Raw genomic sequence first — 27,297 nt, forward strand, 5'->3', positions numbered from 1 at the left:
ACAAATACATATATTATAATTGATTTACATATACGTAGTCAAATACTTTCGAAGACCTATTGACTGATAGTTTACTAATCCGAAGTCCGTCGGTGCTAATAAAAAAGAGATTGTTTCTATTGACACGAGAACCTTGCGTGCTTTAAGATTGACTTTATAGATGTGACATCCGAGAAACTACTAATCCGTTGATTAAAAGATAACCTACATGGCATCTCCAATGTAGCGCCTTAAGTATGGAGGATGACTTGTCAGTCGATGCGTCACATGATTCACCTACATGGCATCCTAAGCTTATTTGTGTTACACTTAAATCCAATTAAAATCTTAATCTGACGACAAATCCGAACCTCCTACCTGTCTCACGGGTCAATTTTTCTACCCTAATCCAATTTAAGAAAAGGTACCCAACTCAGTTTAAGTGGCTTTGATAGATTTGAATACCGGAAAAAAAAAACCTAATCCACTACTAGTTTGAAAATGACACGGGTAATAACATATTACCCTAACTTACTTTTATCCTTTTTACTATCATTATTTTAAAAATCTATATTAGGATCCTCATAATTATAAAAATAAAATAATTTATATTATTTTATCTAATATTATCGATTGCACTAGCGAAAGACGCAGCACACGACATCGGAGCTAATCTAACTAAAATGACTCCACCAAAGGATGGGCCCCCGCTCTACTCTTTCTTCTATCATGCTCAAATGATCACTTTGTAATTCACACAATGACATTGTGTGTTGTATCTTTCGTAAATATTATATGTTTCATCAATGTAGCCAATGTATTATATAAAATAAATAAATTATTTTACTTTTATAAGAATCTTAATATTGTTTTTTAAAATATAAAAATCATGATAGTCTAGATAATTTGTAATTAGTTTCATATAAGATATATACATGATAAATACTATTTGAACTCGACCCAATTGCAATTGAGAAAAAGTTATCTAATTTTTATCTAAAATCAAATTGAAACTTGATTAAAGGATATCCATTCTCCAACAAAATCATTCAATGCTACAACAATCATTAATTTGGTAACACGTATTTGGTCACCTTCGTTAGATCGAGAAATGGAATCGTGGCCGTTCTCAATCTGTTGCCCATTCCTCTTCTGCGAGTCTCAAAGCTCTGGTGCCACGTAGTCGCTTATCACTACCAGCTGTTCAATTGCTGGCTTGAAATAACAGCGTACAAAAGACAAAATCCATCTCTAACGCACCTCTTCTCTTTCTTTACCTCAAGAGTTCCTCTTGGGGATCCATGGCGTTCCGAGCGAGATATCTTCGCCGGCTTCGCCCTATCCATCCTGAAGCGATCGCCTCCATCACGGGCGGCGGCTGCGTCGGCCAAATGAGGCTCCAGTGCACCGCTGACCTGGGAGGCTCCGGCAGGTTCTCCGGTGGCAAAAGCGCGTACGAGGTGCTTGGGGTCTCGGAGTCCAGCTCCTTCCCGGAGATCAAGGCCTCGTTCCGCAAGCTTGCCAAGGAGACCCACCCTGACGTCGTTTCGTCGGCCTCGGCAGACGATGCCACCGCATCCCAGCGCTTCCTCCAGATCCTCGCCGCTTATGAAGTAATTCCCTTTTGTCGTGTCCTTGATCTTCACTTCTACTATCTTGTCGTCATTTAATTCGATGAGTTCGGCGTTGTTTGTTCGGATAATCAGCATTAATGAGATGAAGGAATTTTAGGTCATATGATCTTTCGTATTATAGTAATAAGGAGAAAGTAATGAGGATATCAAGCACTTCGAGATGATTTGATGTTGAATTGCCCCTTAAGGGTATCCCTATGTGTATATATATTCATTACCCCAAGTCCACTAGAGTGACGCGTAATTGAGTTTTGATGATACATCTGAACACGAAGGACAGATTGACACAATGATTTGTTGCCATCAATCATATCTAAAATCTATTTAATCATCCGTATGCGCTTAAACCTTACAATCTAAAGAATTTGATCGCAACTATACAACTAATTGATACTTGTTTGCAAGAAGGTTTCTGAACTTGTTTGCTGGAATTTGTAAGATGTGACTCCTATCCATTCACATGTTGCAGATTCTTTCTGATTCTAATAAAAGAGCCCATTACGATAGCTATTTGCTTTCTCAGAGGGCAATATTGCGGAAGCAGTGTGGACTTGGTACAACTATCTACACTCACAACTCATCTCTAATCATGTCAAAGCAAAGTGATGTAGTTGAATGGCTAAAATGGTATAGACTTTCTGTCAATGATATCGTTATGGAGAGGAGAGTTGCGATGGGCTCTGGTTATTTTGACAAACTTGAGAATGAGCTTTACTCAGCAATCCGCATGGCATATTATGGGCCAGTCGTTGAGTCTATGGATCTTCTTCCCGACTCTTTTGAAGCTGAAGAGAGGTCTGCATATGAAACTTCAGAGGTATTGCACCTAGTTTCAGGACGTGATCTGTTTGGGATTGTTAATTTGGTGGGCAGGACTCCTGAGCTATCTCATATGTGCCATGAAAAGTTAACTACTTTTGATTTCAACGTTCATGGAGTTCCTGAACAGGTTTGGCAGCCTATGGTTAAAGGGAACTGTGTTCATCCAAGGATTGTAGATGTTTGTGAGAAGGAAACGGGACAAGACACTAATTTTGAATCAGATTCTTACAAAGATCTTGAACTCCGTATTCTTGGGAGAGTAGTTGCAATGGCAACCAGGAGTCCTAGGTGCAAATGTCTTGGCTTGCCAATGGATGATTTGGAAGACCATATACATGTTTTTCTTACCACAGATGGGGCCCAAAATTCAGTTACACCTGGTTCAAGAACTCCACTGGGAACCATAACAGGACTAGGGACAAGTGCTGAAGAAGGATCTTGCTTTGTTTATGACAGAGCTGGTGTTAAAACCCATGTGATTATGAAGCATAGAACATTGCTGGTTTGTATGTTTGTTTTCCTATTTCATGTATTAGCTAATTCTTCTTGGTCTCTTTTTTTCAAGGTTTTTCATTTCTTATTGGATTAATTTATGGCCTTCACTTTTTTATTAGTATCTTATACAAATCTGATTTACCTTGACTTTCTTAATGTAGCATCATCTTCCTTAATTTATATTCTGTAAACATGGATGCAAACATGATAGGATAGAGACATGTCTACATGACAACCCTTATGGATCTAAGATACAACGTGACATGGACATTGCAATTAATATGTAGATATTTATCATATATTACCTTTTTTTATAAATTCCACTGGGTGAAAACAGATTGGATATAGATTAAATAGTGGAAAAATAACATATGCATTTTTCTATAATTCACTAATACAACCTTGATCTAGATACAAAATTTTGTACTTATGTTTGTATAAGATGGATATGACTACAAGCCCAATATATGATGACTATATGCTTAAGTCAAATTTTATGAGCATATAAATATAAATATTATTCAATGCAAGATCGGCTAGGGACAATACGACCAGGACCAGGATTGGCAAATTAGTCAAATCAGATCAATAGGATCAGATATGTTTGGAATAATGAATAAAAATAAAATTTTAAAGAATATTAAGATAGCAAACTGTTAAAAATAACTTATAAAGATTGTATGTAAGAATATTACTTATACCCTTATCTCTTATGAAAGTATCTTTCTAAAAAAGGCTTGAAATTTAAATATAAAAAAGTATAAAATAAGCAACAAAAACAATTATGATTCATGAAAATAGTTTATATATATTTATTCGAGAATAGTTATTAATCATTTATAGTAATTAAGCAGTGTACATATGTCATATACAATATGCACTCTTCGATATATGTCTTTAAAGATGGCAGTGGATCTCAATGCACCTTTAATGCTTCTCCAATCATCATGTGGTTGACAAATTATGCAATGCAAGGACATAAATGAATATTTTATTCAAAAAGAGTGCTTGTGACATTTGGAATTAATTACAGATCCCATGTCATTTCTCTTCGGGCGGTACATATCGATCCGCTAGCAGACCGATACGCGGACCGCCTGCTACCGGGCGGTATCATCGATTCGAGTTGTTTCTGCCTCGTTACCATCCGAAATCGATCGATGACAGTCGATTTCGACCATCGCCACCTGCTATCGGGTAGTAATAGCCGAGGGAAAAGAAAGAAAGAAAAAAAGAGGGAGAAGAAAAGGGAGAACCTGGAGATCCGACGCTGCTCTCCCTCGACGATCCCAATCCGTCGCCGCCCTCTCTCGTTAGACGCTGCAGATGAGATGTCGTCTCCTCCTCGTCTGAGGCTACAAGGCCTCAACGTTGTTGGCGATTTCTCATCCGCGCGAGGAGAAGAAGCCTCGGCGATGTTGTGGGGAGAAGAAATCGAGCATCGTCGAGGCGACATTTCTTCTCCCCACGCGGGTAGAAGAAACGAGGCGACGTCACCTCATCACTCTTTTTTGCGTGGGGAGAAGGAAATTGAGCGTCGTCGAGGTGACGTTTCTTCTCCCTACACGAGCAGAAGAAACGAGGTGACGTCGCCTCGTCGCCCTTTTTTGCATGGGGAGAAGGAAACCTCGGTTTCTTCTCCCTATTGTCACGAACGGTCGTCGCGCACCCGCAACAACTCCGTTCAACGAACCGTTCGTCGCTCACACCCGCATGTACAGCTGCTTGACAGCAGGTTTTCTCATGGTTTTGGGTCATTTTGCTTGTAAATATGTAAGTTCGAACAAGCTGCAGCGTTGCAAAGCGACCGTTCACCGAACCAAGCAAAACAGCCCCAAAACAGCCCAAAACAGCTCCGTTTTCGCGTGCCGCGGGAGGTGAGCGGAGAGCTGCCTCCGCTCACCAAAATGTCAGCCATCTCAGACCCCAGGAACCCCCCGGGTGGCACATGGCTGGATGGGGCTTCGGTTATATACCGGGCGTTGAACACTCTTTCACAAGTTCGCACGTGACCTTTACGGGAACTTGGTTTTGCGCCCGGGACCAGGTGAGCGGCTGTTTGTGGGCTTGCAGCTGTTCGTTCATCCTTGAAAGCCTTGTTTTCCTCCCTCTCCCTCTTTTCTCTTGTGCACACAAGGTGTTCGACGAATTGCTTGTAAAGCTTCCCTTTTCGCGAGACTTCGGGACTTGTCCGTTGCTCGTTCTTTCGATCTAACTTTCTTTCTCTTTTACAGGTCCTTCGGGACCTGCGAGAGGTTACAAAGTGGCTGATCCTTGCGGAGCAAGATCGCAAGGGCGAAGCGCGACTTAGGCAACGCAAGCTAAGTTCGCGTCTTTGCCACAAGGGTGACTCGCGACTTAGGCAACGCAAGCTAAGTTCGCGTCGTTGGCCGCAAGGGTGCCTCACGCCTTAGGCAATTCCAGCTAAGGTCGTGACATTGTGGTATCAGAGCGGGCAAGCTCTTCGATCGAACAGCGAACGAACTTCGCAACTTCGCCATGGCAAAGCATCATGGCGAATCAAGCAAGACGGGGCAAGCCGGACCCTTGCCCCAAGCAGCCGCAGGTGGGCTGCATGTGCACACTCGCTCTCATGCTGTTGGAGCCGCTCACGAGGATCGCGGCAGCGAACAGGATGAGCGAGAAGTTGGCAACTCTCCGCGAGCGGAGGAAGCGCAATCTGGTGCGCTAACTGGGAAAAAGAGTCATAAGGAGAGACTCACGACGGCGGAAACCCGCCTGGATGTTCTGGAAGCGAGCATGGAGGAACTCTACCATGGCCAACAAAGACTTGTTGGGGTAGAGAGCTCGCAAGAGGAAGCGGAGTCCCGGATCGACAAGGTCGAGGCCCTAGTCGACCGATTGTCCGATGACACCAAGGACTCCGTGCAGCACTTACAGGATGTTGTGGCGGAACTCACTGCAAAGGTGGCCATGCTCACAAGAACGCTAAACGCGGGAGGAGGCAACACCCGCGCTGCACCGCCACAAAATTTGAGGGCACCTGAGCCCCATGGATATGGAGGGGCCAGAGATGCCAAAGAGCTCGAGAACTTTCTGTTTGACATGGAGCAATACTTCCGAGCTACGAGGCCCGATTCTGAAGATACCAAAGTTTCTATAGCAACAATGTATTTGAACGGAGATGCGAAACTTTGGTGGCGAACTCGTTGGGAGGAGATCCAACAGGGTCGGTGTCGAGTCGACACATGGGAAGACTTGAAGCGGGAGTTGAGAACTCAGTTCCTACTGGAGAACACAGAGTTCGTCGCAAGAAGGAAGTTGAGACAACTCCGCCAAAGTACCACCATTCGAGACTATGTGAAGCAGTTCTCTGCACTAATGCTGGACATACAGGACATGTCCGAGAAGGACAAGTTGTTCAGCTTCCTTGATGGTTTGAAACCATGGGCTCAACAGGAGCTGAATCGAAGGAATGTTACCGACGTGGTCGGGGCAATTGCAGCTGCAGAAAGGCTCACCGACTTTGTTTCCTCTGAAGACCCAGCGAGAAGGAAACAATCTTCAAGCAATCGCCCTCCAAAACATTCTCGAGGGAAGGAGCTCGGGGGCGAACAGAAGAAGAAGAGCTCCCACAAAGGGCCGAACCCGAAAGGCAAGGCCTCAAAACCTGGAGGATGCTTCTTGTGCGGAGGACCGCACATGGTAAGGGAGTGCCCACAGAAACAGGCACTCAACGCTTTGACGGCTTCCATCCACCCTCCCCGATCGGACAAGGGCAAAGCTGTTGCTCTTAGTTCGAGCAGTTCAGAATCCAGCAGCGACGATGAGGAGTCGCAAGGACCCCGAATGGGAGCAATGCGTCTGTTGAACGCTATGCGGGGTCAAGTGGGGGAGAACATGAAGACGAAGGCACAAAAAGCAGGAAGCAGCGAGCTAATGTATGTGGATATTAAGCTAAATGGCCAAACGACCCGTGCAATGGTGGACACGGGCGCCACCCACAACTTCATAGCCGATCGCGAAGCACAACGACTTGGGTTGACATTGGAGAAGAGCCCAAGCCGAATGAAGGCGGTGAACTCGGAGGCTAGGCGAATCTCCGGGTTGGCGAAGGGTGTTCCTATCAAAATCGGGACTTGGAGCGGAAACACCAACATGATGGCCGTGCCACTGGACGACTTCCAAGTGATTCTTGGAATGGAGTTTATGCATGCGGCGAAGTTGGTGCCGATGCCGTTCTTGAACTCCCTATGTATGATGGGAGGCGATGACCCCTGCGTGGTTCCCGTCTCTCGGAGAGGAACCAAGGAGCCCCAACACATTTCGGCATTACAATTGAAGAAAGGGGTGCGAAAGGGCGAACTGACATTCGTGGCTGCTATGAAGCTAGAGCCACTCAACGAAGAGGCCATTCAAGAACCTGCTGTGGTGGCGAACGTCCTAAAGGAGTTCAAAGACGTTATGCCACCCGAATTGTCGAAGACTCTTCTACCGCGCAGAGGCGTGGATCACAGTATCGAGCTGGAGCCAGGAGTGAAGCCTCCAGCGAGACCACCCTACCGCATGCCCCCGCCAGAGTTGGCAGAACTCAGGAAGCAGTTAGGTGAACTGCTAAGCGGTGGTCTCATCCGCAGCTCAAAAGCACCTTTCGGAGCTCAAGTTCTCTTCCAGAAGAAACAAGATGGGAGCCTCCGATTATGCGTCGACTACCGAGCCCTCAACAAAGTAACAGTGAAGAACAAGTATCCCATCCCGCTCATTGCGGACTTGTTCGATCAATTGGGCAAGGCGAAGTATTTCTCAAAACTCGACCTTCGGTCGGGATATTGGCAGGTGCGCATTGCTGAAGGCGACGAAGCAAAGACTACTTGTGTGACCAGATACGGAGCGTTTGAGTTCTTGGTGATGCCTTTCGGCTTAACCAACGCTCCGGCCACATTCTGTACGCTCATGAACCAGCTATTCAAGGAGTATTTGGATAAGTTCGTGGTCGTCTACTTGGACGATATCGTCGTCTACAGCTAAACGCTCGAGGAGCACGTCAAGCACCTTCGGACGATTTTCAAGATTCTCAGGGAGAACACTTTGTTCGTAAAAAGGGAGAAATGCTACTTTGCTCAAACTGAGATCCTATTCTTGGGGCATCGAATCGGTGATGGCTCCATTCGTATGGATAAGTCGAAGGTGCAAGCAGTTGCGGAATGGCGAACTCCAAAGAAGGTGCCAGAGTTGAGATCCTTCCTTGGTTTCGTCAACTACTATCATTGCGGGATATTCGAAGCAGGCAACCCCACTGACGGAGTTGCTGAAGAAGGAGCAGCCTTGGAAGTGGTCTGACAAATGTGAGATAGCATTCCAAGATCTGAAGGCTGCTGTTCTGGAAGAACCAGTGCTCAAATTGCCAAACTATGGAGAGCCCTTTGAAGTCCATACAGATGCTTCGGACTTTGCTATTGGTGGAGTACTCATGCAAGAAGGTCATCCGGTGGCCTACGAGAGCCGCAAACTCAACGAGACCGAGAGGCGGTATCCAGTGCATGAGAAGGAGATGACAGCAGTGATCCACTGCCTACGAGTTTGGCAACACTACCTCCTCGGGTCGCGATTTGTGCTGAGGACAGACAACATCGCCCTGAGCTATTTCCAAACTCAGAAGAAGCTCTCCCCAAAGCAGGCACGGTGGCAGGACTTCCTGGCTGAATTTGATATGGCAATGGAGTACAAGCCCGGGAAGGCGAATGTCGTGGCCGATGCGCTTAGTCGGAAAGTGGAATGCGTGAATGCTGCACAACTGGAGGGCAGAGGCCAAGCAAGTCAGTTACACTCCAACTTCCTTTCCCGAATCAAAGATGGACTGTATAGTGATCCCCAGGCAGTTATCCTGATGCAGCTCATCAAAGAAGGCAAGGCACGACGATTCTGGGTCCAGGAGGGACTTGTTTACACAAAAGGGAATAGGGTTTATGTTCCCCGAGTGGACAATTTAAGGCGTGAACTCTTAAAAGAGTGTCACGATTCCCTTTGGGCTGGACATCCCGGCATTCACAGAACGTTGGCTCTCGTGGAGAGGGCCTTCTACTGGCCAAAGATGGGGATTGATGTGGAGGAGTATGTTCGAACATGCCTTACTTGCCAACAAGACAAGGTGGAGCAGCGGAAGCCGGTGGGACTTTTGGAGCCGTTGCCCGTACCAGAAAGGCCATGGGAGAGCATTTCCTTAGACTTCATATCAAGCTTGCCGCCTGTAGGAGGACTTGGATCGATACTTGTGGTGGTCGATCGGTTTTCAAAGTATGCAACTTTCATTGCTGCTCCCCTACACTGTTCAGCTGAAGAGGCGGCCAGACTGATGATGAAGGGTGTAGTGAAGTATTGGGGAGTCCCACACAATATCGTTAGTGATCGAGACGCTCGGTTCCTGGGACGATTCTGGACCGAGCTGTTCAAATTGTTGGGGTCAAAGTTATACTTCTCTACAAGCCTCCACCCCCAGACGGATGGTCAGACTGAAAGAATAAATTCGCTCTTAGAGCAGTATCTCCGGCACTACGTGAGTGCCAATCAACGAGATTGGGTGAAGCTGTTGGACATCGCCCAATTCTCCTACAACTTGCAGCGGAGCTCTGCATCCAACAAGAGCCCCTTTGAAATTATCACAGGACAACAACCGTCGACTCCGCACACTATGGCAATTGGGTATACTGGGAGTAGTCCATCAGCCTATCATTTCGCAAAGGAATGGCATCGAAATGCAGATATTGCGCGGGCTTACTTGGAGAAGGCGGCAAAACGGATGAAGAAGTGGGCAGACTTGGGAAGGCGACCACAAGAGTTCAAAGTTGGCGATTTGGTGTTGGTAAAGCTCCAACCAGCATCACTCCAATTCTTTAGGAAAAGAGTTCACAAAGGATTGGTGCGTAAGTATGAAGGGCCCTTCCCAATTATCAGCAGGGTAGGCAATGTTTCTTACAAGTTGCAGCTGCCGGCGTGGTTCAAAATTCACAACGTTCTTCACGCCAGCAACCTAAAGGCCTACCATTCAGATCCGCAAGATGCTTCTCGAAGTGTTCCAACTCGGCTACCTCCCATCACAGCCTCCTACGAGAAGCGAGTGGAAACCATTCTGGCGGATCGCAAGACAAAGCTACCCAACGGAGCGGAGCAGACAGAGTACTTGGTGAAGTGGCGAAAGCTTCCCCGAACTGAAGCCAGTTGGGAGTCTGAAGACGTCCTGCGATATGAAGAAGAAGTCATCAACAACTACCAGCAAGCGTCGACGAGGGCGTCGACAGTTTAAGTGGGGGAGAATGTCACGAACGGTCGTCGCGCACCCGCAACAACTCCGTTCAACGAACCGTTCGTCGCTCACACCCGCATGTACAGCTGCTTGACAGCAGGTTTTCTCATGGTTTTGGGTTATTTTGCTTGTAAATATGTAAGTTCGAACAAGCTGCAGCGTTGCAAAGCGACCGTTCACCGAACCAAGCAAAACAGCCCCAAAACAGCCCAAAACAGCTCCGTTTTCGCGTGCCGCGGGAGGTGAGCGGAGAGCTGCCTCCGCTCACCAAAATGTCAGCCATCTCAGACCCCAGGAACCCCCCGGGTGGCACATGGCTGGATGGGGCTTCGGTTATATACCGGGCGTTGAACACTCTTTCACAAGTTCGCACGTGACCTTTACGGGAACTTGGTTTTGCGCCCGGGACCAGGTGAGCGGCTGTTTGTGGGCTTGCAGCTGTTCGTTCATCCTTGAAAGCCTTGTTTTCCTCCCTCTCCCTCTTTTCTCTTGTGCACACAAGGTGTTCGACGAATTGCTTGTAAAGCTTCCCTTTTCGCGAGACTTCGGGACTTGTCCGTTGCTCGTTCTTTCGATCTAACTTTCTTTCTCTTTTACAGGTCCTTCGGGACCTGCGAGAGGTTACAAAGTGGCTGATCCTTGCGGAGCAAGATCGCAAGGGCGAAGCGCGACTTAGGCAACGCAAGCTAAGTTCGCGTCTTTGCCACAAGGGTGACTCGCGACTTAGGCAACGCAAGCTAAGTTCGCGTCGTTGGCCGCAAGGGTGCCTCACGCCTTAGGCAATTCCAGCTAAGGTCGTGACACTACGTCGCCTTTTTTTTCACTTATATATATGTACCGAGCAGTACACCAGAATGTACCACTAGGTATACTCGTACCGTATCGTACTGAGCTGAGCTCGATACTCTGGTACGGTACGAAATTGTGAACCTTGTATAAAAGTATTTAGAACACACTCAGATACACACACATACATGAGGCTGACTCTTGTTACAACAGTGTGGTTGCTCATCTACAATCAGGGTGACTAGGGTTCGAATTCTGAAAATAATTTCCCTACTTGTTGGGGTAAGATTGCTTACATTGTCGCCCTCAAAACATGTATTAGTGGCAGTCTAGTGCAATATGTTCACTGTATATGTATATACAATGCTAACAAGTAAAAGTGAAGCCTTATGTTGATGATTTTAGTGTCTAACTTATATACTATATATTAATATAAATAAATTTAGATGATACGTGGGCCCTGATATGTTTGAAGTACAAGACACATAGCATTGCTGTCTAACATGGACATGACATGGATATTGCAAGCATTTTAAGTGTTTATGCTTTATAGATTATAACTACTGTACTTCTGTTGATTTGTACAGTGCCTATTTTCATTTTTTTGGATTTAACTATGCTTGATTTAAAATTGGTTTCTGTTTTGTTTCATTTTTTTTGGGGTCTGTAATCGGATGTTCAACCATTTTTTCCAGAAAAATATTGTTTTTGTGCATTTATTCTGCATTCACCCTAAACTTCCTACTATATCCTGCTAAACAGATATCATTCATTTTCTTGATTTTGTAGGTGAAGCCTGCCTTCTCATTACTTTGTTATTCCACACCTATTGAAGTCATATAGGAAGATAGACTTTGAAAATACATATAAGAAATAAAATTAAAGCACAAACACACAGTAGAATAAATTGTGTTTCACCTGGTAAGATGAAGGAGCTAAATTCACAATCTGGATTTTCTATAGTTTCCAGGAACAAATTAGTTCTTGTTCATGTTATGTCTTCATTTATCCAATTGTTTTACTTTGTACTTCCATACATTGAAGTTGCATTTTCACTGCTAGGTTAAACACATGCACTGGTACCAAGTACATGGTGAAGCTTCAGCTTGTGAGTGCCGATGTAGTAGAGCTCGCTTACCACCTAGCAAGTAAGTTTTATCCCTTTCATTTTGTCCTCTTCTTACCCAAAATTCATGAGATATTGTACCAAGTGCATCAATTGTTTTCAAATATTATGACACAATATTCTCATTACTTTGAGGAACTTTCAAACATAGTTTGTACCAAGGTAGACAATACCGAATGATACCGTCCGGTACAGGTGGTACATATCGGTCCGACGACATATCGGTACGCGGACCGTCCGCTACCGGGCAGAACGAAAAATAATAATAATATAATATATTTATTTATTTATATTTATATATAAATATTTTAGAAAAGGGCGACGTTCGGCGACATCGCCGAGGCAACGTGACGTCGCCTTTTTCGGATTATATATATATATATATATATATATATATATATATATATATATATATATATATATATATATATAAACGAGGCGACGTCGTCTCGCGTGGGGAAGGAAAAGGCGATGCGACGTCGCCTTTTAATTAATTATATATATATATATATACCGAACGATATATCGCTCGGTATACAGTTTCGTACCGTACCGAGCGAACGTCGAAACTCTGGTATAGTACGAAATTGCATACCTTGGTTTGTACAGCACTGTGGTAAAAGGATACAAAGATGTGCAAAAACAAAACCTAACAATTAATAGTACGTGCTTAAGGATTAAACTTGTTTGTTGAATATCTTTTTCTCAAGGAGTCATTTGATGACCTTTTGGTGAAACCCTTGGACTGCAGCACGAAAATGGTGTTTTTTCTTGTTTGGACATTGGTTACTAAGTTCTACGTAAACTAAACTGGAGTCTTGCTGATAGCCTGCATGCTGGTTTTCTGGATATTGAAGTTATATAATTATCATGCTCAAATTGTTCAGATTGAACAGAAGCATAGACTAGGAATGTTTTCTTTATACCGGGTGTCACATGATTTATCAAGGTTTTGTTGATAGCCTTTATGCATTGTTTAACCTATGGGAAACAACTCTTATGGCTAATCTCATTTTAGTTTCTTTCTTTATAGTTCTGTAGTATGTATTGTTGGCATAGTTATTTAACTGGCTGACCTGTGCTCTGCTGGTCAAGATGGATAATGGATAGAAAGCTTTATTCTGTGGAATATTCCTCTAAAGGCAGCTTCATGAGTGAATCTGTTGCTGCCCCTACATTTCCTGCCTGGATATCCATTAACATACCTGTCATGACTTTATTGAATTGTTCCTAATTTTAAAAGAGGATTGTTGGAGTACTTATTTGAAAGTTTCAGATAAACACGAAAAGGATAACCTCAATTATATCATACAGCTGAAGATAATCTTTAAGATATAATACGCCTTTCTTGTTGGTAAAATTTACTGTATTTATTGCTAGCTTCTCTTTCTCATTAGGTTCATGAAAGTTCCAAGAGTTGAAAATCTCAGTCTTGTGTTTATATTGGTTGGTGGCTGGACCAGTATGGTACTGTGTGGGCCAAAGTACCAATACTCGACGTGTGGGTACCATCGGACCAAAGAGAGGGGGAGGAGTTGTAGGAGAAGAGGATGATTGACAGTGGTGGACGAGGAAAGGAAGACTGGCAGAGGAAGAGGAGGTATGAGAAGGGGAAGAAGATGAGACATACTGGCAGGAGGAAACAATGGCCTAGACTGCAGGAAGGAGGAGATGGCAATGATGTGGAGGTGCACGGGGAGCAATGTCAGCAACACAACATGGAAAATGAGGCAGCAACAGTGAAGAGGAGAGGGAGAGAACGGGACAGGTAAGAGAGTGCATGAGAACAAAAGAGAGAGGTGAGGACTAGGGAATTAAAAAATGCAGCTGTTAATAATAACTTAAAAATACTTCTAAGAAACATAAATGGTATTTTATTTTCTTTATGTTTTTAATTTTCAGAAATTTCATTTGGTGATCATCTCTTAAAACTTGTAGAAGAAATATAAAAAAATGTTTTGTATCCTCAAAACTTCCTATGTATCAATTGATTTTATGAAATAAATTATTGATCAAAGATTGTTCAGTTAGAAAAAAATTTGAACAATTTTGCTGCTCCTCCAGTATGGTTGGTGTATATCCACTCTAAATAATTTTTGTTACTATATCCAATAGAGCAGGCATTTAAGAAACCAACAAAGCATATTTAATCTTAGGGATCAGTGTGTTCTTAATATTAAGGTGGCAGTTGCATCTCAAGTTTAGAAATTTAGATGTAGGAGCATATTACTCAATATATTTGGAAGTCTGCAACTGTTTTTCAAAAATAGGGAACAAAATTATTTTCCAATTATGTTTATTCATGTATTTCTTAGTTGTAGAAAAAAAAATATTAGTGATGCCAAATGCAAACTTTACTATTACTTTTTTCTTAATATATAGGAATTTGTAAATGTTGTGATGACCTCTACTCACTCATTAACCAGACATTGCATTAGAGGATGTCTTCTATTCTGAAAAACCTGGGCAGTCTGAACTACTTGACAATAAACATTTATCCAGTTTTTTTATTCATTATCAGCATAAAGAACTTATAGTTGACTTAATTATTCCATTCTAGTTGTTAGCTTGCCTGGTGAATGGCTATATTGCTTAAAATGAAAACCTTTCTGGCTCCCAAGTATTTTTTTTGGTGCCTTATTCAGTCTTCTTTAAATACCTCTTTGATGCAGTCGAAGTTTGAGTTAAAGTCTAGTTCAAGTCAAATTAGTATTTATTTAAGTCTTTTAAAAATCAAGTGTAGGCTTCTATTATTTGTTTATCCTGAGTATTATTGTCCTTTATTTTATAAGTTTCTTTAGGGCCAACTTTAACCAAGCGCAGCTTTGTATTGATCATGTTATTTTTGTTAGGGGTTGGGTCCTTTTTGTATATGTTTTGGAATGCATTTGGGCCATGTTTGAGTTAGATATGAATTGGCAATTGGTCTAGGTCCGGTCAGGCTTGCTTTTATTGGGTTTTTGAATCCTATTGAAATAGCTTACTTTGATGATATCATTCAAGCACATCAGTGTGTTGTAATTACATTATAGATTTTGGTTTTTATCTGTTATATTGAGTCTTGTTTTTCAGATGGAATAAGTAGTGATTCTTTTCCAAAAATGGGCAGATATTATGGCTTTAAAACATTAACGGGTGTTTGGATCTTATAACTAGAACTACCTGCAGGTTGTGTAACTGTGTTGGAGGCAAAAACAAATGTTGCAAGTAGCAGTCGTAGGTGCAGATCTTTCTTAGCTTATATGCATAATTATTAATTGAAGCTGCAACTGAAGTAGGAATATGACTGTTCTAGGAGGGTCCAAGAAAAGAAGCGGGTGCTTTGTGGGCTAAGGTAGAGGAAGAGAGGGGGACAGGTTGTCAAGAGGCAACACATGAGAGGGCAGAAGGGTATTCAAACCTAATTTTGATTTACAATACATCCTGCAAATGCAACATGCAATATTTCAAATTGTGAGTTCATTTCAGCACTTAGGGTTCATTTCATGGACAATCAAGCATCCCATATTTGTTTTCTAATTTGTGTCATATTTGGACTGTAGCAGAAGCTCCAATCTGGATTGTATCAGACAGTACGGACCTATATTTAATTGGTCTTATCAAGTACCAATATTGAAACATATAGCTTGATACTAGTACAAGAAGATTCATTTTTATTATTTTATTTAATGATATCAAATGGCATAGATTGGCATGTCTTCCATAAATAGGTACCATACCGATTGGCAGGTTTAAAAAACTGGTGTCGGTCTAAGTTTTAAATCCTTGGTTTTTAGTACAACATATTACATGGGTATCGCATCGGTAGGTTATTGAAACTAGTATGAACCAAAATTTAAGTCTTTGTACTGTAGTATTGATTGAATAACATTGGATTTAAAAGAAAGTTATAGTATCTATTGAATAATTAGATTGGGTTAAATAAGGAAAGATGTGTTTCTTCTCTGTTAGGAAAAAAGTTATGTAATATTTTTTCATCTTATTGAGTCTTATAAAGGAAAGATCTTGTAGTCTTCATTTGTTGAATTAGTGGTTATGTTGAGATGGAGAGTTATAATTATAATTTTATAAATGAAAATATTGTGTATTGCCATTGGCTGGTTAGCTTTTGAGTTATTCTTTTTTTTTCTTGAGTGTTTCTTTTAGCTTTGAATCCCCGTATTCCACTTCATGCTCTTTAACTCCCTGTGACTTTCTTTCCATAGAAGAATATCAGCATTATGAGCCCCCAAATTGACTCGTTTATGAAGATGGCCCCTTAGCTATATCTCTGTGAGATATGGGTTCCAGAGTCCAGTGATGATTACAAACTTCTGGTAGATCCACAAAAATATAAAGAAACCCCCAAACGATTAATCTACTATGATTAACTATCCCTAAATACATAGTTACTATTAGAGTTCGGTAGAAAACAATGTGGGTATATTTTTCTATTGATGTTTGTTATATAGTGTGCTTATGGACGTTAAAATTCTTGAGGTATAAATTTTGACTGTAACAAAACTAGTTGATTAGTTCTGTGTGTAGACTGAGTTATGTGCTAGGTTGAGTCGAATCCAATTTGGAACTTGAACCTAGTAAAATCATGTGAGAAGGACAACCTGAAGGCTTCAGTATTTGTGAAGAGAGTTGGTGAAAATTAAAAAATTAAGGACAAATTAGAGGGAGACAATTTGATGAAACATGCTCGTTTTGCCGAAATTTCAATTCAAACAATGAAAGAACAAGAAGTACAAATTCAAACACAGCAGTTTGAGCGAGAAAGACATATCGTAGTGCTTGACCAACTTGACTTGGTTTGAGGTTGATTTGCTAATCTCAATGTTATGAAGCTCCAACAATTTGAAGTTCTCAAATAATTAGGGTTTGATAGATTGTGTATGGTCAATGGGAAGTTTTGGACAATAGAGAGTTTACATGTAAGGGATTTGCAATGTGGAATTTAGGTACTAGAATATTGGAAAAGAGAGAAGAAGAAGATAAGAAATAGATAATTTCTTGGACTCCTCTAGTCCTTTGAACTCACTTCGAGGATAGAGCTGTGGCTTCACACTACCCACAATGTTATATTGTGAGATAAAACCTCATATTCATTAACTGATATCTTAATTTCAATCCCTTGCCTCTTGTTTTGGACCCCCAAGTACAAGAGAAGAGAAAAAAAAGGAGAAATAAAGAAAAATACAATCATATTAATTCGGGTAAATTATATATTATCCCTTGTAATTAGTTATCTTTTTACATCTTGGTTCCTATACTTTCAAAAGTTACATTGAGATATCAATTCTTACAAAAGTGAAACATTTAACCTCGTGCTTCAACAAAACCCTTCTCTCTTTCTTAATTTTTAACCATGTGAAATTATCTTTTTAACCTTGTATAGGAATCTCAATGTTTCACTTTGTATGAGGATCCCAATGTAACTTTTTAAAAGTATAGGGATCGAGATACTAAAAGTAGCTAATTACAGGGGGTAATATGTAATTAGTCCCATTAATTCAAATTAATACTCTTTCATTTAGGGAGATAAATTTTAAATTTTGTCTCAGCTAATTTTTTCCCTTTTTTCAAAAAGATACCTGATCGATAGATTTCACATTTCTATTATGTAGAAACTTCCTTGTAGAGGTGAAATGTTCAATCAAGATTTATATTTTTCAACCAAACAAAATTTCGATTTCTTCCATCTTTTTTCTTAATTGTATACATTTTCTTTTCCTTGGGCAATCTAGAAATCTAAAGTTAAAACATGGGAGATGTTGCATGTATATCAAAATTATTCTATCTAAAATATTAAAGTTATTCTATCTAAAGGAGTAAAATGACTCGAAATGAAAAGAAAAAACTTGTTTGTCTAAATTGAATATATGCCAATGTAACCTGAATCCCAATTTATTACCAATCCTAAGTGTATTATTACTTTTTCTATCACCATGCTACTGTATTATTACTTTTAATGATTGTATCATATAGATTTTTTGTACTCCTGTGTCCATGATCTCCTAGTTTCAGATCTTACACATGTTTGCATTTCAGATATTGGCTGTTTGAACCTCGTTGCTGTCTGCATGACGTTGGTGGCTGGTATATTGAAACATTTGGGCGGGACAAGAAAGGAAAGACTGTCCCATCTCAAAGACAGTGGGATGGTATGATTGAACAGTCTGAAAAGTAAGATTATGAGCTGCAATTACATGCTTCTATCTTATATCTATATCTACTCATTTTTGTTCTAAATTGTGGAGCAGCAACTTAAATGCTTAATATCATCTTTTTGTTCATCTTGTACAACATGATACAAAAGGTGTGCTTCATGCTGCTTTTGTCATATCAAGAACTCATCTTATGTCATTTCTTACACATATCAAATGCACTTTATTACATTTTGGCATCTGCAATTTTGCTATTGGAAGAGAAATGATTACTGGCTGTAGTGTTCAAGCTGACACATTTGATGGAAGCAGACAATTCTTCGTTGTTTGTTTCCTAGTTTAACACTTAATGTAACATGTATTCTTATCGATGTGACCTCAGTATAATATAAAAAGTATCAAACTTCAGAATAATAATTGGAAACGGCCAACACTCTCAACTATTGGGTGAAGTGTACTGTGGGCAACCACCACCTAATTTCTTGCAAAGTCATTGTTGCCGAAGTTTATAGTAACACATCAGCTTTCCTTATTTTCCAATTCCAATTACGTTAGTCATCTTTCAATGGGTATCACCATATATATTTTTTGTTAACTTAGGCCTCTTCAAGTTTTTGAGTGCCTTGATTTTAATATTTAGAGGAACTTATTGTGTTTGTGTTAGTTCTTAGGAAGAGCATAAATTATGTGGCTTTATGTTATCTCTTGTTGCTTCCATTTACAAATTCTTTAATGGAACTTCTAATTGTAAGATTCTCACCTTCTACTAAATATATGTGAATAATTTAGGAACTAAGGCATGGATTATGAAAAGCCCTACCATGATGCTTGTTGTTTTACCCATGGACTGACTTATTGCCCCATTCGGTATGAAGCAGGCAGTACATACTGGTCCAAAAGCTAGCCAAGAGGTTGACCAGCCCGTTTCAATTGGTACACAAGAAACATGAGGTGTACTGGTCATGTATCACTTGATATTATCGAAATTCAGTGGTAGTTACCAATCGGCATCAATTGGTGATGGTAGTGTTTTCAACATCACCAATCGCCAACAAGAAATTTAGATCATGTTAGTGTTTTCAACTCTATTGCTTGTCTTCAAGTGGTTGTCATTTTCCATCGTTTGAAATATCTTGCTCAACAAAAACTCCTCCCTTCCCCTTTGCTCCTCGTATTCTCCTTGCTGCATTCTCTCTCAATGTATATGTACATGTGTTTGAATGTGTGATCTGCAAATGTATGCCATACATGAACGTAATGCATATATATTAATTCATATGCATCTGACACAAGCAGATGAAAAAGAAAAAACTTGTTATTCCATTACGATCTTTTGATTACGAATAGGACTAATAGTTCTTTTGTTTATTGCACACAAAAGAGTTTTTTTAATTATAGATATAATTAAGGCCTTCTGGTTGAATTCCCTCTGAAATATTTTTGAATGCCATATTTTTTTGATAAATGAAGGTTATCTAGAACCTTATCACAAACTATGGTCTTATTCTTCTTGAAATATATCATCTGCAGGAGACTACATCCTGCTGTATATTTTCTGGCTCTGGCATATAGAACATTAGACCTTGAACATGCAAAAAGGAGCAGGTGGAGCATTACGAATTTTGTGGTACCTTATATTTTTAGCATTACTCGCTGGTGGCAGAAACTCATGTAGTTGGATTCACTTTGGACCTTCAGAAAGAAGCTACTTTATTTATCAGCAGAATTATGCCAGGGGGTACATCAAAGACATGAATTACTATGAAAAAGAGAGATCAATCACTTATTGAGAATTTGAGATACTTATATCATGGTTGGTTTACATTTTGGAAGGACAATTCTTCATCTCCTTGTCAACTTTATCATAATCTGATATCTATGATCCACTACTTATCGCGATGAAGCTAGCAACAATTGCAAAAGGGCATCTGATATTGGACAGATTCAGCTCCAGTATATTTTTGTCATCCATTGATAGTGGCTTTTAGGTATCCTGAAAGATCAGAGAAATATAAATTTTCTGAAGAAATCTTGATTTTCTTGCCTGCTTTTATTCCATAAAAAAAAAATCTATGTTCCAATTATTTTTACAGCTATCATCTTATTTTTCTAAATGGTAGAGGGAAGTAAGACCCATCATATGTGCTGAGAATTTTTCCTACTGATTTGTTTTGTGCAGCGTCAGAAGGTTTGAGCATGCCTTTAGAACTCTCGGATTACTAATAGACTAGGAATCAGGAAAGAATTGCTTAGTTATGATGATAATGTGGTTTTTTTGCTTCACATGTGCAGGGACTCTTAAAAGGCTGCCTGTTTTTTCTGTGCAAACTGTTCCATGTTATAGAGGAATCTTTGTAGAACAAATGCAGGGTCACTTTAGGTTAGGATGCTTAACAAGGTGCCAAGTACCACAATGGCAGGTATGTATTTTTAGTTTTAAAAATCCAATTAAAGTTCTTTTTATTATGGTCTTTGTCTTGATTACTGATTTGTTCATCCAGCAAAAAAATTTTCACCAATTATTTTATCTTTTGTGGGAGTCTGATGATTATTAATTTTCCACATCTGATTTAATTACAAACTGCATAAATATTATTAATGTTTCTTTCAAATGAAATTTAGGAGAAGATTTTTAGCTGCCATTAGATTGGCATCACTGTCTTCATGTTGGTGAGATCCTTTCAAGCTTTCTATCTAGCAGCTCCGTTTTACATTGGTCTTTTTAGACACATTATAAATAGCAGTAGGTAGGTATATTTATCTAGGTTGCTTTATGGTGATGATATGCATAACAATTTGCCAATTGATATTCATGCTTTCAGTGAGGAATTAGGAAAATCTGGGTTGAAATTTTCCTTTATCTTGCACCGGACTATGTGATAAAGTATTTTCTCTACTCAAACACAAGTTGCATGCCTTTTTGTGGAACTTCATTGAGGTAATACTCAGAAAAACTGTCTTATAATCCAAGATTAAAGTAAGTTACACTAGCTTAAATATTTTCCACTCATTTTACAACTGCTCATTGTCTTGGTCATGAGATCGTATCTGAATTCAAAGTGGCTGTTTTCTGACACCTAACTGTTCAACATAATTTACAACTCATTGACTGCTAGTTATTAGCTGCAACTCACCACAGAATTTCATGAGATCATGGAGAATTCCAAAGTATAATCCCCGAGGTTGAGCAAAAATGTGTTTTGAACCTAATTATTTCAACTTTGTTAATACAAAGTGAATGTCGAGATATTCTGAATTAGATGTATATGCTTCTACATTCAATAATCTTACTCTAATATGACTAGATCTTTCCTCACCAGTGTTGTCAAGGGGGCGATGAGGAGCTTACTTGTGTCCTGAAGTGAGGTGAAGCCTGAGCATCTTAAGGGGTCTCAGGCGAGGCACTTTCAATTCTGCATTGGACCTCCCATGCGGAGGGACAAGTGAACGTGTCAATTGAGGGGTGCTGGGCAGCAGCCCAGCCTCTGCCTAGGCTGTCGGCTCGAATGCCACCTGGAAACTGACTCAATTATTTGGGGATCTAACATTCTCTTGCCTTCCACAACCAGTTGTCTTTTCTATCCTCTTCTGTCGTTGCTACGCCCACGATATATCCTTGCTGCTGCCTTGTCTTCTCTCTCTTTACCCCCCTCTTTGTCTCCTCTCGGAGACTCTTATGTCGGCTATCACGAAAGATAATTCAGGAGATGAATGCTATTGTGTCAAAGTTTTGGCATGGGGTGATGTTGATGATGTGTGGTGGACCTGTGTGATTATTGAAGCCACTGGATTGTTATCAGCTTTATTTCTTTTGTTTTATTATTTATTTATGAATTATTTTGATTATTATTTTGTTGATTGAGCGCTCTATTGATGGCTAGACAGATTTTTTTTAATGTTTGCGTATCATTACATTCGAAACTCATGTTCGATTGAGCGCTCTATCATTACAGGCGGAGGGTGGTCTTGTCTCATGCATGCTGCTTTCTCTTCTTTAGCAACTGTGATTCAACCCTGGGATCAAGTGCCAAGCTAGTATTTATCCTGCGACTTTGATGACACACAGCTGACCTAAATCTCCGAGAGGAGATGAGCCAAGGTTTGGCGCGGACGGCACGTCGCTTCAAGAGCGACAGCTTTGGGCAGTGTGAGGCCCGAACCTTCGGCCATGTCCACCTCCTTGTCACCGACTCTGCCCCACTCGAAGCACTGGATCAACGTTCCCAGCGCCAGCCCCATCATTCTCGCCGCCAGCCCTTCCCCGGGGCACTTCCTCCTCCCCATGCCGAACGGCGCCATCCACTTCCCTTCTCCCTTCCCACCCTCGAACCTCTCCGGCATGAACCTCGCCGGTTCGTCCCACGTCGTGGGGTCCCGGTGCATGGCATACGCGTTCACCAACAGGATCGTGCCCCGCGGGACGTGGAAGCCGCCGACGACGCACTCGTCGGACGACTCGTGCGGCACCAGGAGAGGGCCTGCGGGGTACATCCGGAGCGTCTCGGCGACGACGCAGTGGAGGTAGGGAAGGTTAGGCAGGTCGGACTCCTCGAGCAAGCGCCCGTTGCCAACGCGTGCGTCAATCTCGGCTCGCGTTTTGTCCATTGCATTTGGATGGTTGAGCAGAAGCGACAACGCCCATTCGATTGTACTGGCCGTCGAATCCGTTCCAGCTGATAATAAGATCTTCGGAGAACATTGAAACGGGAAGAATCAGCATCACACCATCATCAAATAGACAAAGCAGAAGCTCAGATTTAGAAGAACTCACTGAAATAAGTGATTTGATGATCTGATCCGAATAGTTCTCAGGATCTGTCTTCTGCAACGAGACGAGATCACTTATCGTCGTCTTCTCCTCTTTAGCCTCAGTGGTTTGACTCTCCTCGCCGCCCTTGGTCCTCAGCCCATCGATTAGTTGCTGCAGGAACTCGTCCCTCACCCTGTGCAGTCTCATCAACTTTCGCCTGACTCCACCGTAATCGACCCACCTCAGCAGCGGAATGAAGTCAACGACGTTGGACGCGCCGCTCAACGCGAATATTTCCTCCACCGTGACCATAAACCTCTTCGACTCTTCCGACACCACTCCCTCCTCCCCGGAGTACCTCTTCCCCGCGATCGTCCGCATCAGGACGTTCATCGCAAGTTGGAACAACCTCGTCTTGAGCTCCACCTTGGCCAACCCATCGGCTACGGCGTCGCACGCCCGAAGTAGTTCCCGGGCCATGCAGCGCACCTCGTGGGCGCGAGCGTCGGACGAGGACCGGAGGCGGTGGGAGGAGAGGACCTCGACGGTGGCGACGCGGCGGAAGTGACGCCAGTAGGGGCCATAGTTGGCGAAGTCGAAGGTGGTGTTGTTTTTGTACAAAAGGTATTTCCTAGAGGGGAGGCTGGGGCGGTTGGCGAAGGTTATGTCGTGGGTCGTGAAGCACTCGTCGGCGGCGGCTGGGGAGGCGACGACGAGGACGGGACGGGCGCCGAAGCGGAGGAGAAGGACAGGGCCGTGCAGGGCGGTGAGGCGGGCAAGGCAGCGGTGCAGGGGCTTCCTGCAGAGATGCAGGTGGCCTATGAAGGGGAGGGAAAGAGGGCTTGGTGGTAAATTCTTCTTCTTGTTGTTCTTCTTGGCGGAGAAAAGGAGATGGAGCCAGAGGATTAGCACAAGGAAGAGGGTGAAACAGAAGGATGGTTCCATGGTACGCAGCCGGGTGTGTGTGTGTGGATAGAGGGAAGGGATATAGGTGCTGTGAACGCGGCTGGCAAGCACAGGGCTAATTAGACCTTAGTTAGACCATCGTAGTATTTCGGTCCTTGGATTATATATATATATATATATATATATATATATATATATATATATATATATATATATATATATATATATATATATATATATATATATATATATATATATATATATATATATATATATATTACTATAATTATAAAAATAAAATATTAATTAAATTTACTTCAATATCTTGACTTTATTGTTGAGAAATTCAAAAATATAAAATTATAAATTTTACTAATGATAAAAATGATCATTTTAGACATTATCTTTGATACATTTGGAGATCGGACTTAACGGAGAGCTAACTTATGAAATGGTAAACGTGAGGGTCATCATTAACTCAATACAAATTGAGGAGCGAAGTAACTTGATGAAGTATTCAAATTGCATGAAAGAAGTTGACATAGAAGATGAAACTTAGAGTAGAAGAACAAAGCTTTCCTTGGATAGAGGTCAAGGACATAAACTTTTGCGAAGGCAAAAGCGAGATCATATTATTTTATGTGTCTCTTATTTCGATGGAGCAAACTCATCATGCATGGTACCAACGACGAAGGGAGCTTCGAGGCACATGCACATTATCTCGGTAAAGCATTTGATGAAGGAACAAATATTATTCAGCTTGCAGAGATGAAGTTGAAGTTAGAATACATTGGCATGAGACAAGAGGACACGAAGATTGGTACTCTTGAAGAATACGCTATAGTGCTACTATTCGATTTGCCATGAAAGAAGCGGTACGCAACGGAGATTATGCTAGAGGCCTAAGATCTAAATATTGGTGTACTAATTTTATCAAAGTCGGTGGACTTTGAAAGCTGCTAGGCGACGGACTATCCTAGAGTTGTGCTTCATCTAGGTGTGACCTGAGAGCAGGTGGACAAAGGTCAATTGTGAAATAAGTGAGCATAATCAGATGTGGCAGAGGCCCTACGATATGTTGGTAGAGGCCACTTATGGAGAGATCGTAGTCCAAGTTTATCTCACAATGATCATAATGTAATGAAAATATTACGGAGGTGACATGGTACAGTGCATCGTGGTGGAACAATTTTAGGCAATATGATACACACGGGATAAGACTCGCGAGGGACTAGGTCATACAATGGTATGATCAAGAGCAATTGGAAGCTCCACTTCGGTGAACAATCTAATGGTAAGAAGGGCAACGGATTCAAGTGGTGAATACCATAGTATCGTAGAGGCAGGTCTTCCATGCATGCATCAAATATTGTATCAAATGAAAACATTAGTCATTAGCATATGAAGGCTATATATCACTGAGGGAAAACTCCGAGTGTAAGTACTTGTGAGTCCCATGAGGAGACTTGATCATACAAAGGTATGGTCGGAGCGGTTAGAGAGTTGAACTACTCTAGAGCTCATACTTACTTAAGAAAGTCCAGCAAGTCAAAGAATAAGGCCGAGTAAGTGAACATTGCTATAAAGAAACTAAGGAAAACAAAATTGACACGAGCCCTATAACATGATATCGTAGGCCATACATGAGAGTTAAGTCTATCTTTCTATTGACCAAGGGGAACCGCTCAAAGAATATAGAGATGTTGAGGTAGGTGGTCAAAATGGGTGAGGAAACTACAACAAATCCAAAGGGACTTAGCTACCCAAAACCAAGAGTTCGTTAAAGTAGAGGTAGATTTGAAGGAGTGTCACAATGTCACGGAGGCAATGGATAGTGGTGCCATGGGTGTGACAATGACATGGTACCATAGAGGTGAGACTTCTATGGAGTCATCGATCCCTTACTCTCATTGAGGGAGAGTATTGGTCGTGAAAGGGGTTGAGGAGGTGGAGAATAAAAAGATAAACTCCAAGTACCAAGATAAGGCTGAAGGGTAGAGGCCAATAAACTTTATAAGATTGGTGTCAATGAGCTTTACATCAAGATAGCCAAAAGTGGAGGACTTTGAATCGATGCAAGAGTGCTCGACCAAGGAACGAAGTAGGCAGTACGAGGTACTGTTCCTTAATTACTCAAAGGAGTAAGCGACAAAGATGATAGAGAAAATGATATATTCTTAAAGGCGATCAAAACTATTAGAGAGTTATCCTAAATTGGGGTGAGAACTTCTTGCATTCTAGAAGTTTAATGACAATGAGAAGGTGAATTATAATAGCTAACTCAATGTAATAAATGCAAACACTTCGAGTGCTTCAAAACTGTGAGCAAAGAGTAAGCAAATGTTAGTAACCAACTCGATGCATGGAGTACAACCCTTCAGGAGACGGGCGAAGTCGAGTAACCTTTGACTTCTCAACTCTTAAAAGAATAGGCGAAATCGAGTACCATAATTCTCTTATTTATCCAATAAAGGAACTCTACATAGGTTCTTCGAAAAAATTTAATGGAAGACAATAATTGTCAAATCTTCACCAATGGTGATTGGTACTACCGGGAGTATACGATCTACTTCATTTCCCAATAGAATGTCAATCGAAAGCAAAAATAATGTGAACCTAATTGAAAGCGATGGATAAATTTTATGAAGGAAGGACCCAAAAACTTCAAAGTTTGCGAGGCGATGTTCGTTAAAGCTCGAGCAGGTATCCACCTAATTCAAGTGACATAAGACATTTAAGAGATTGACACATAACAAAGAAGGTCTTTTCCTTTATTTAAAGAATTCATAGAAACCAACAAGGATTAGTATAACTCAGCCGACCATACACTAGAGTCAGTCATTTGTGAGTTGAAGCAGTATGACAGTTCAAAGTTCCACTATTCAACAACAATATCGAGAGCAGTTGGGAGCTAAGAGGCATGTTGTAGCTGAAGTAGAAGATTGAAGACTCAGTAAAAGTGAGAAGATGCAACGTCTGTAAAAGGTTTCAACGAGGATGTCGAAGGAATAAATGAGGAAGAATGATACGGATAAAGTTATAAACAGTGTGTTTAATGTGATGCTTATATATGTTCATGCCTTCTTATTTTATTCATGCTTTGCATAGCAAGTAGAGGGTTGGCCGTAGGCTTAATAATATCGTTTTGGTTGGCTTTGGTGGCCATTTTAGGCTTGTAAACAAAGGTTGTATCATATGAACATTTATGAGGATTTCGGTTGTAGTATACCATCTTAGACCCTTTGTTGTATGACTGTTCAGAGCTTGCGAAGTCTATGTTTGTAATTTACATTGACTATAAAGTATTTGCTAAAATAGTTGTTTGTTATCTCGAGTGAAGTATTTTCTCTAACCTATTTTTCATATTGTATGTTCTAAGGGATTAT

The 27,297-nt window shown here is 41.3% G+C and overlaps 2 protein-coding genes across 9 annotated transcripts; one reads left to right on the forward strand and one right to left on the reverse strand.

Moving 5' to 3' along the window:
- The first annotated feature begins 1,198 nt into the window (after positions 1–1,198).
- Positions 1,199–22,113, forward strand: LOC103989518 (uncharacterized). 8 transcript variants are annotated; one of them, XR_010488097.1, is made up of 8 exons: positions 1,206–1,592; positions 2,083–2,937; positions 12,040–12,125; positions 18,140–18,274; positions 19,786–20,243; positions 20,548–20,675; positions 21,078–21,193; positions 21,576–22,113. XR_010488097.1 is itself a non-coding variant. In XM_065114459.1 (5 exons), the coding sequence occupies exons 1-5, from the start codon at positions 1,281–1,283 to the stop codon at positions 19,928–19,930; spliced, it is 1,533 nt and encodes a 510-aa protein (XP_064970531.1). In that variant the 5' UTR covers positions 1,206–1,280; the 3' UTR covers positions 19,931–20,345. The 8 variants fall into 8 exon arrangements, 1 of the variants encoding a protein (XP_064970531.1); XR_010488098.1 differs by lacking the exon at positions 21,078–21,193 and having other exon boundaries at positions 1,205–1,592; positions 2,137–2,937; XR_010488096.1 differs by lacking the exon at positions 21,078–21,193.
- Positions 22,114–22,270: 157 nt separating this feature from the next.
- LOC135615652 (cytochrome P450 81Q32-like) lies at positions 22,271–23,991 on the reverse strand. The gene is made up of 2 exons (XM_065114458.1): positions 23,027–23,991; positions 22,271–22,941 (listed from the first exon to the last, which is right to left on the reverse strand). The coding sequence occupies exons 1-2, from the start codon at positions 23,948–23,950 to the stop codon at positions 22,327–22,329; spliced, it is 1,539 nt and encodes a 512-aa protein (XP_064970530.1). The 5' UTR covers positions 23,951–23,991; the 3' UTR covers positions 22,271–22,326.
- Positions 23,992–27,297: the final 3,306 nt, after the last annotated feature.

This window comes from Musa acuminata, chromosome BXJ2-6 (assembly GCF_036884655.1).
Source record: "Musa acuminata AAA Group cultivar baxijiao chromosome BXJ2-6, Cavendish_Baxijiao_AAA, whole genome shotgun sequence".
NCBI classification, from domain to species: domain Eukaryota; kingdom Viridiplantae; phylum Streptophyta; class Magnoliopsida; order Zingiberales; family Musaceae; genus Musa; species Musa acuminata.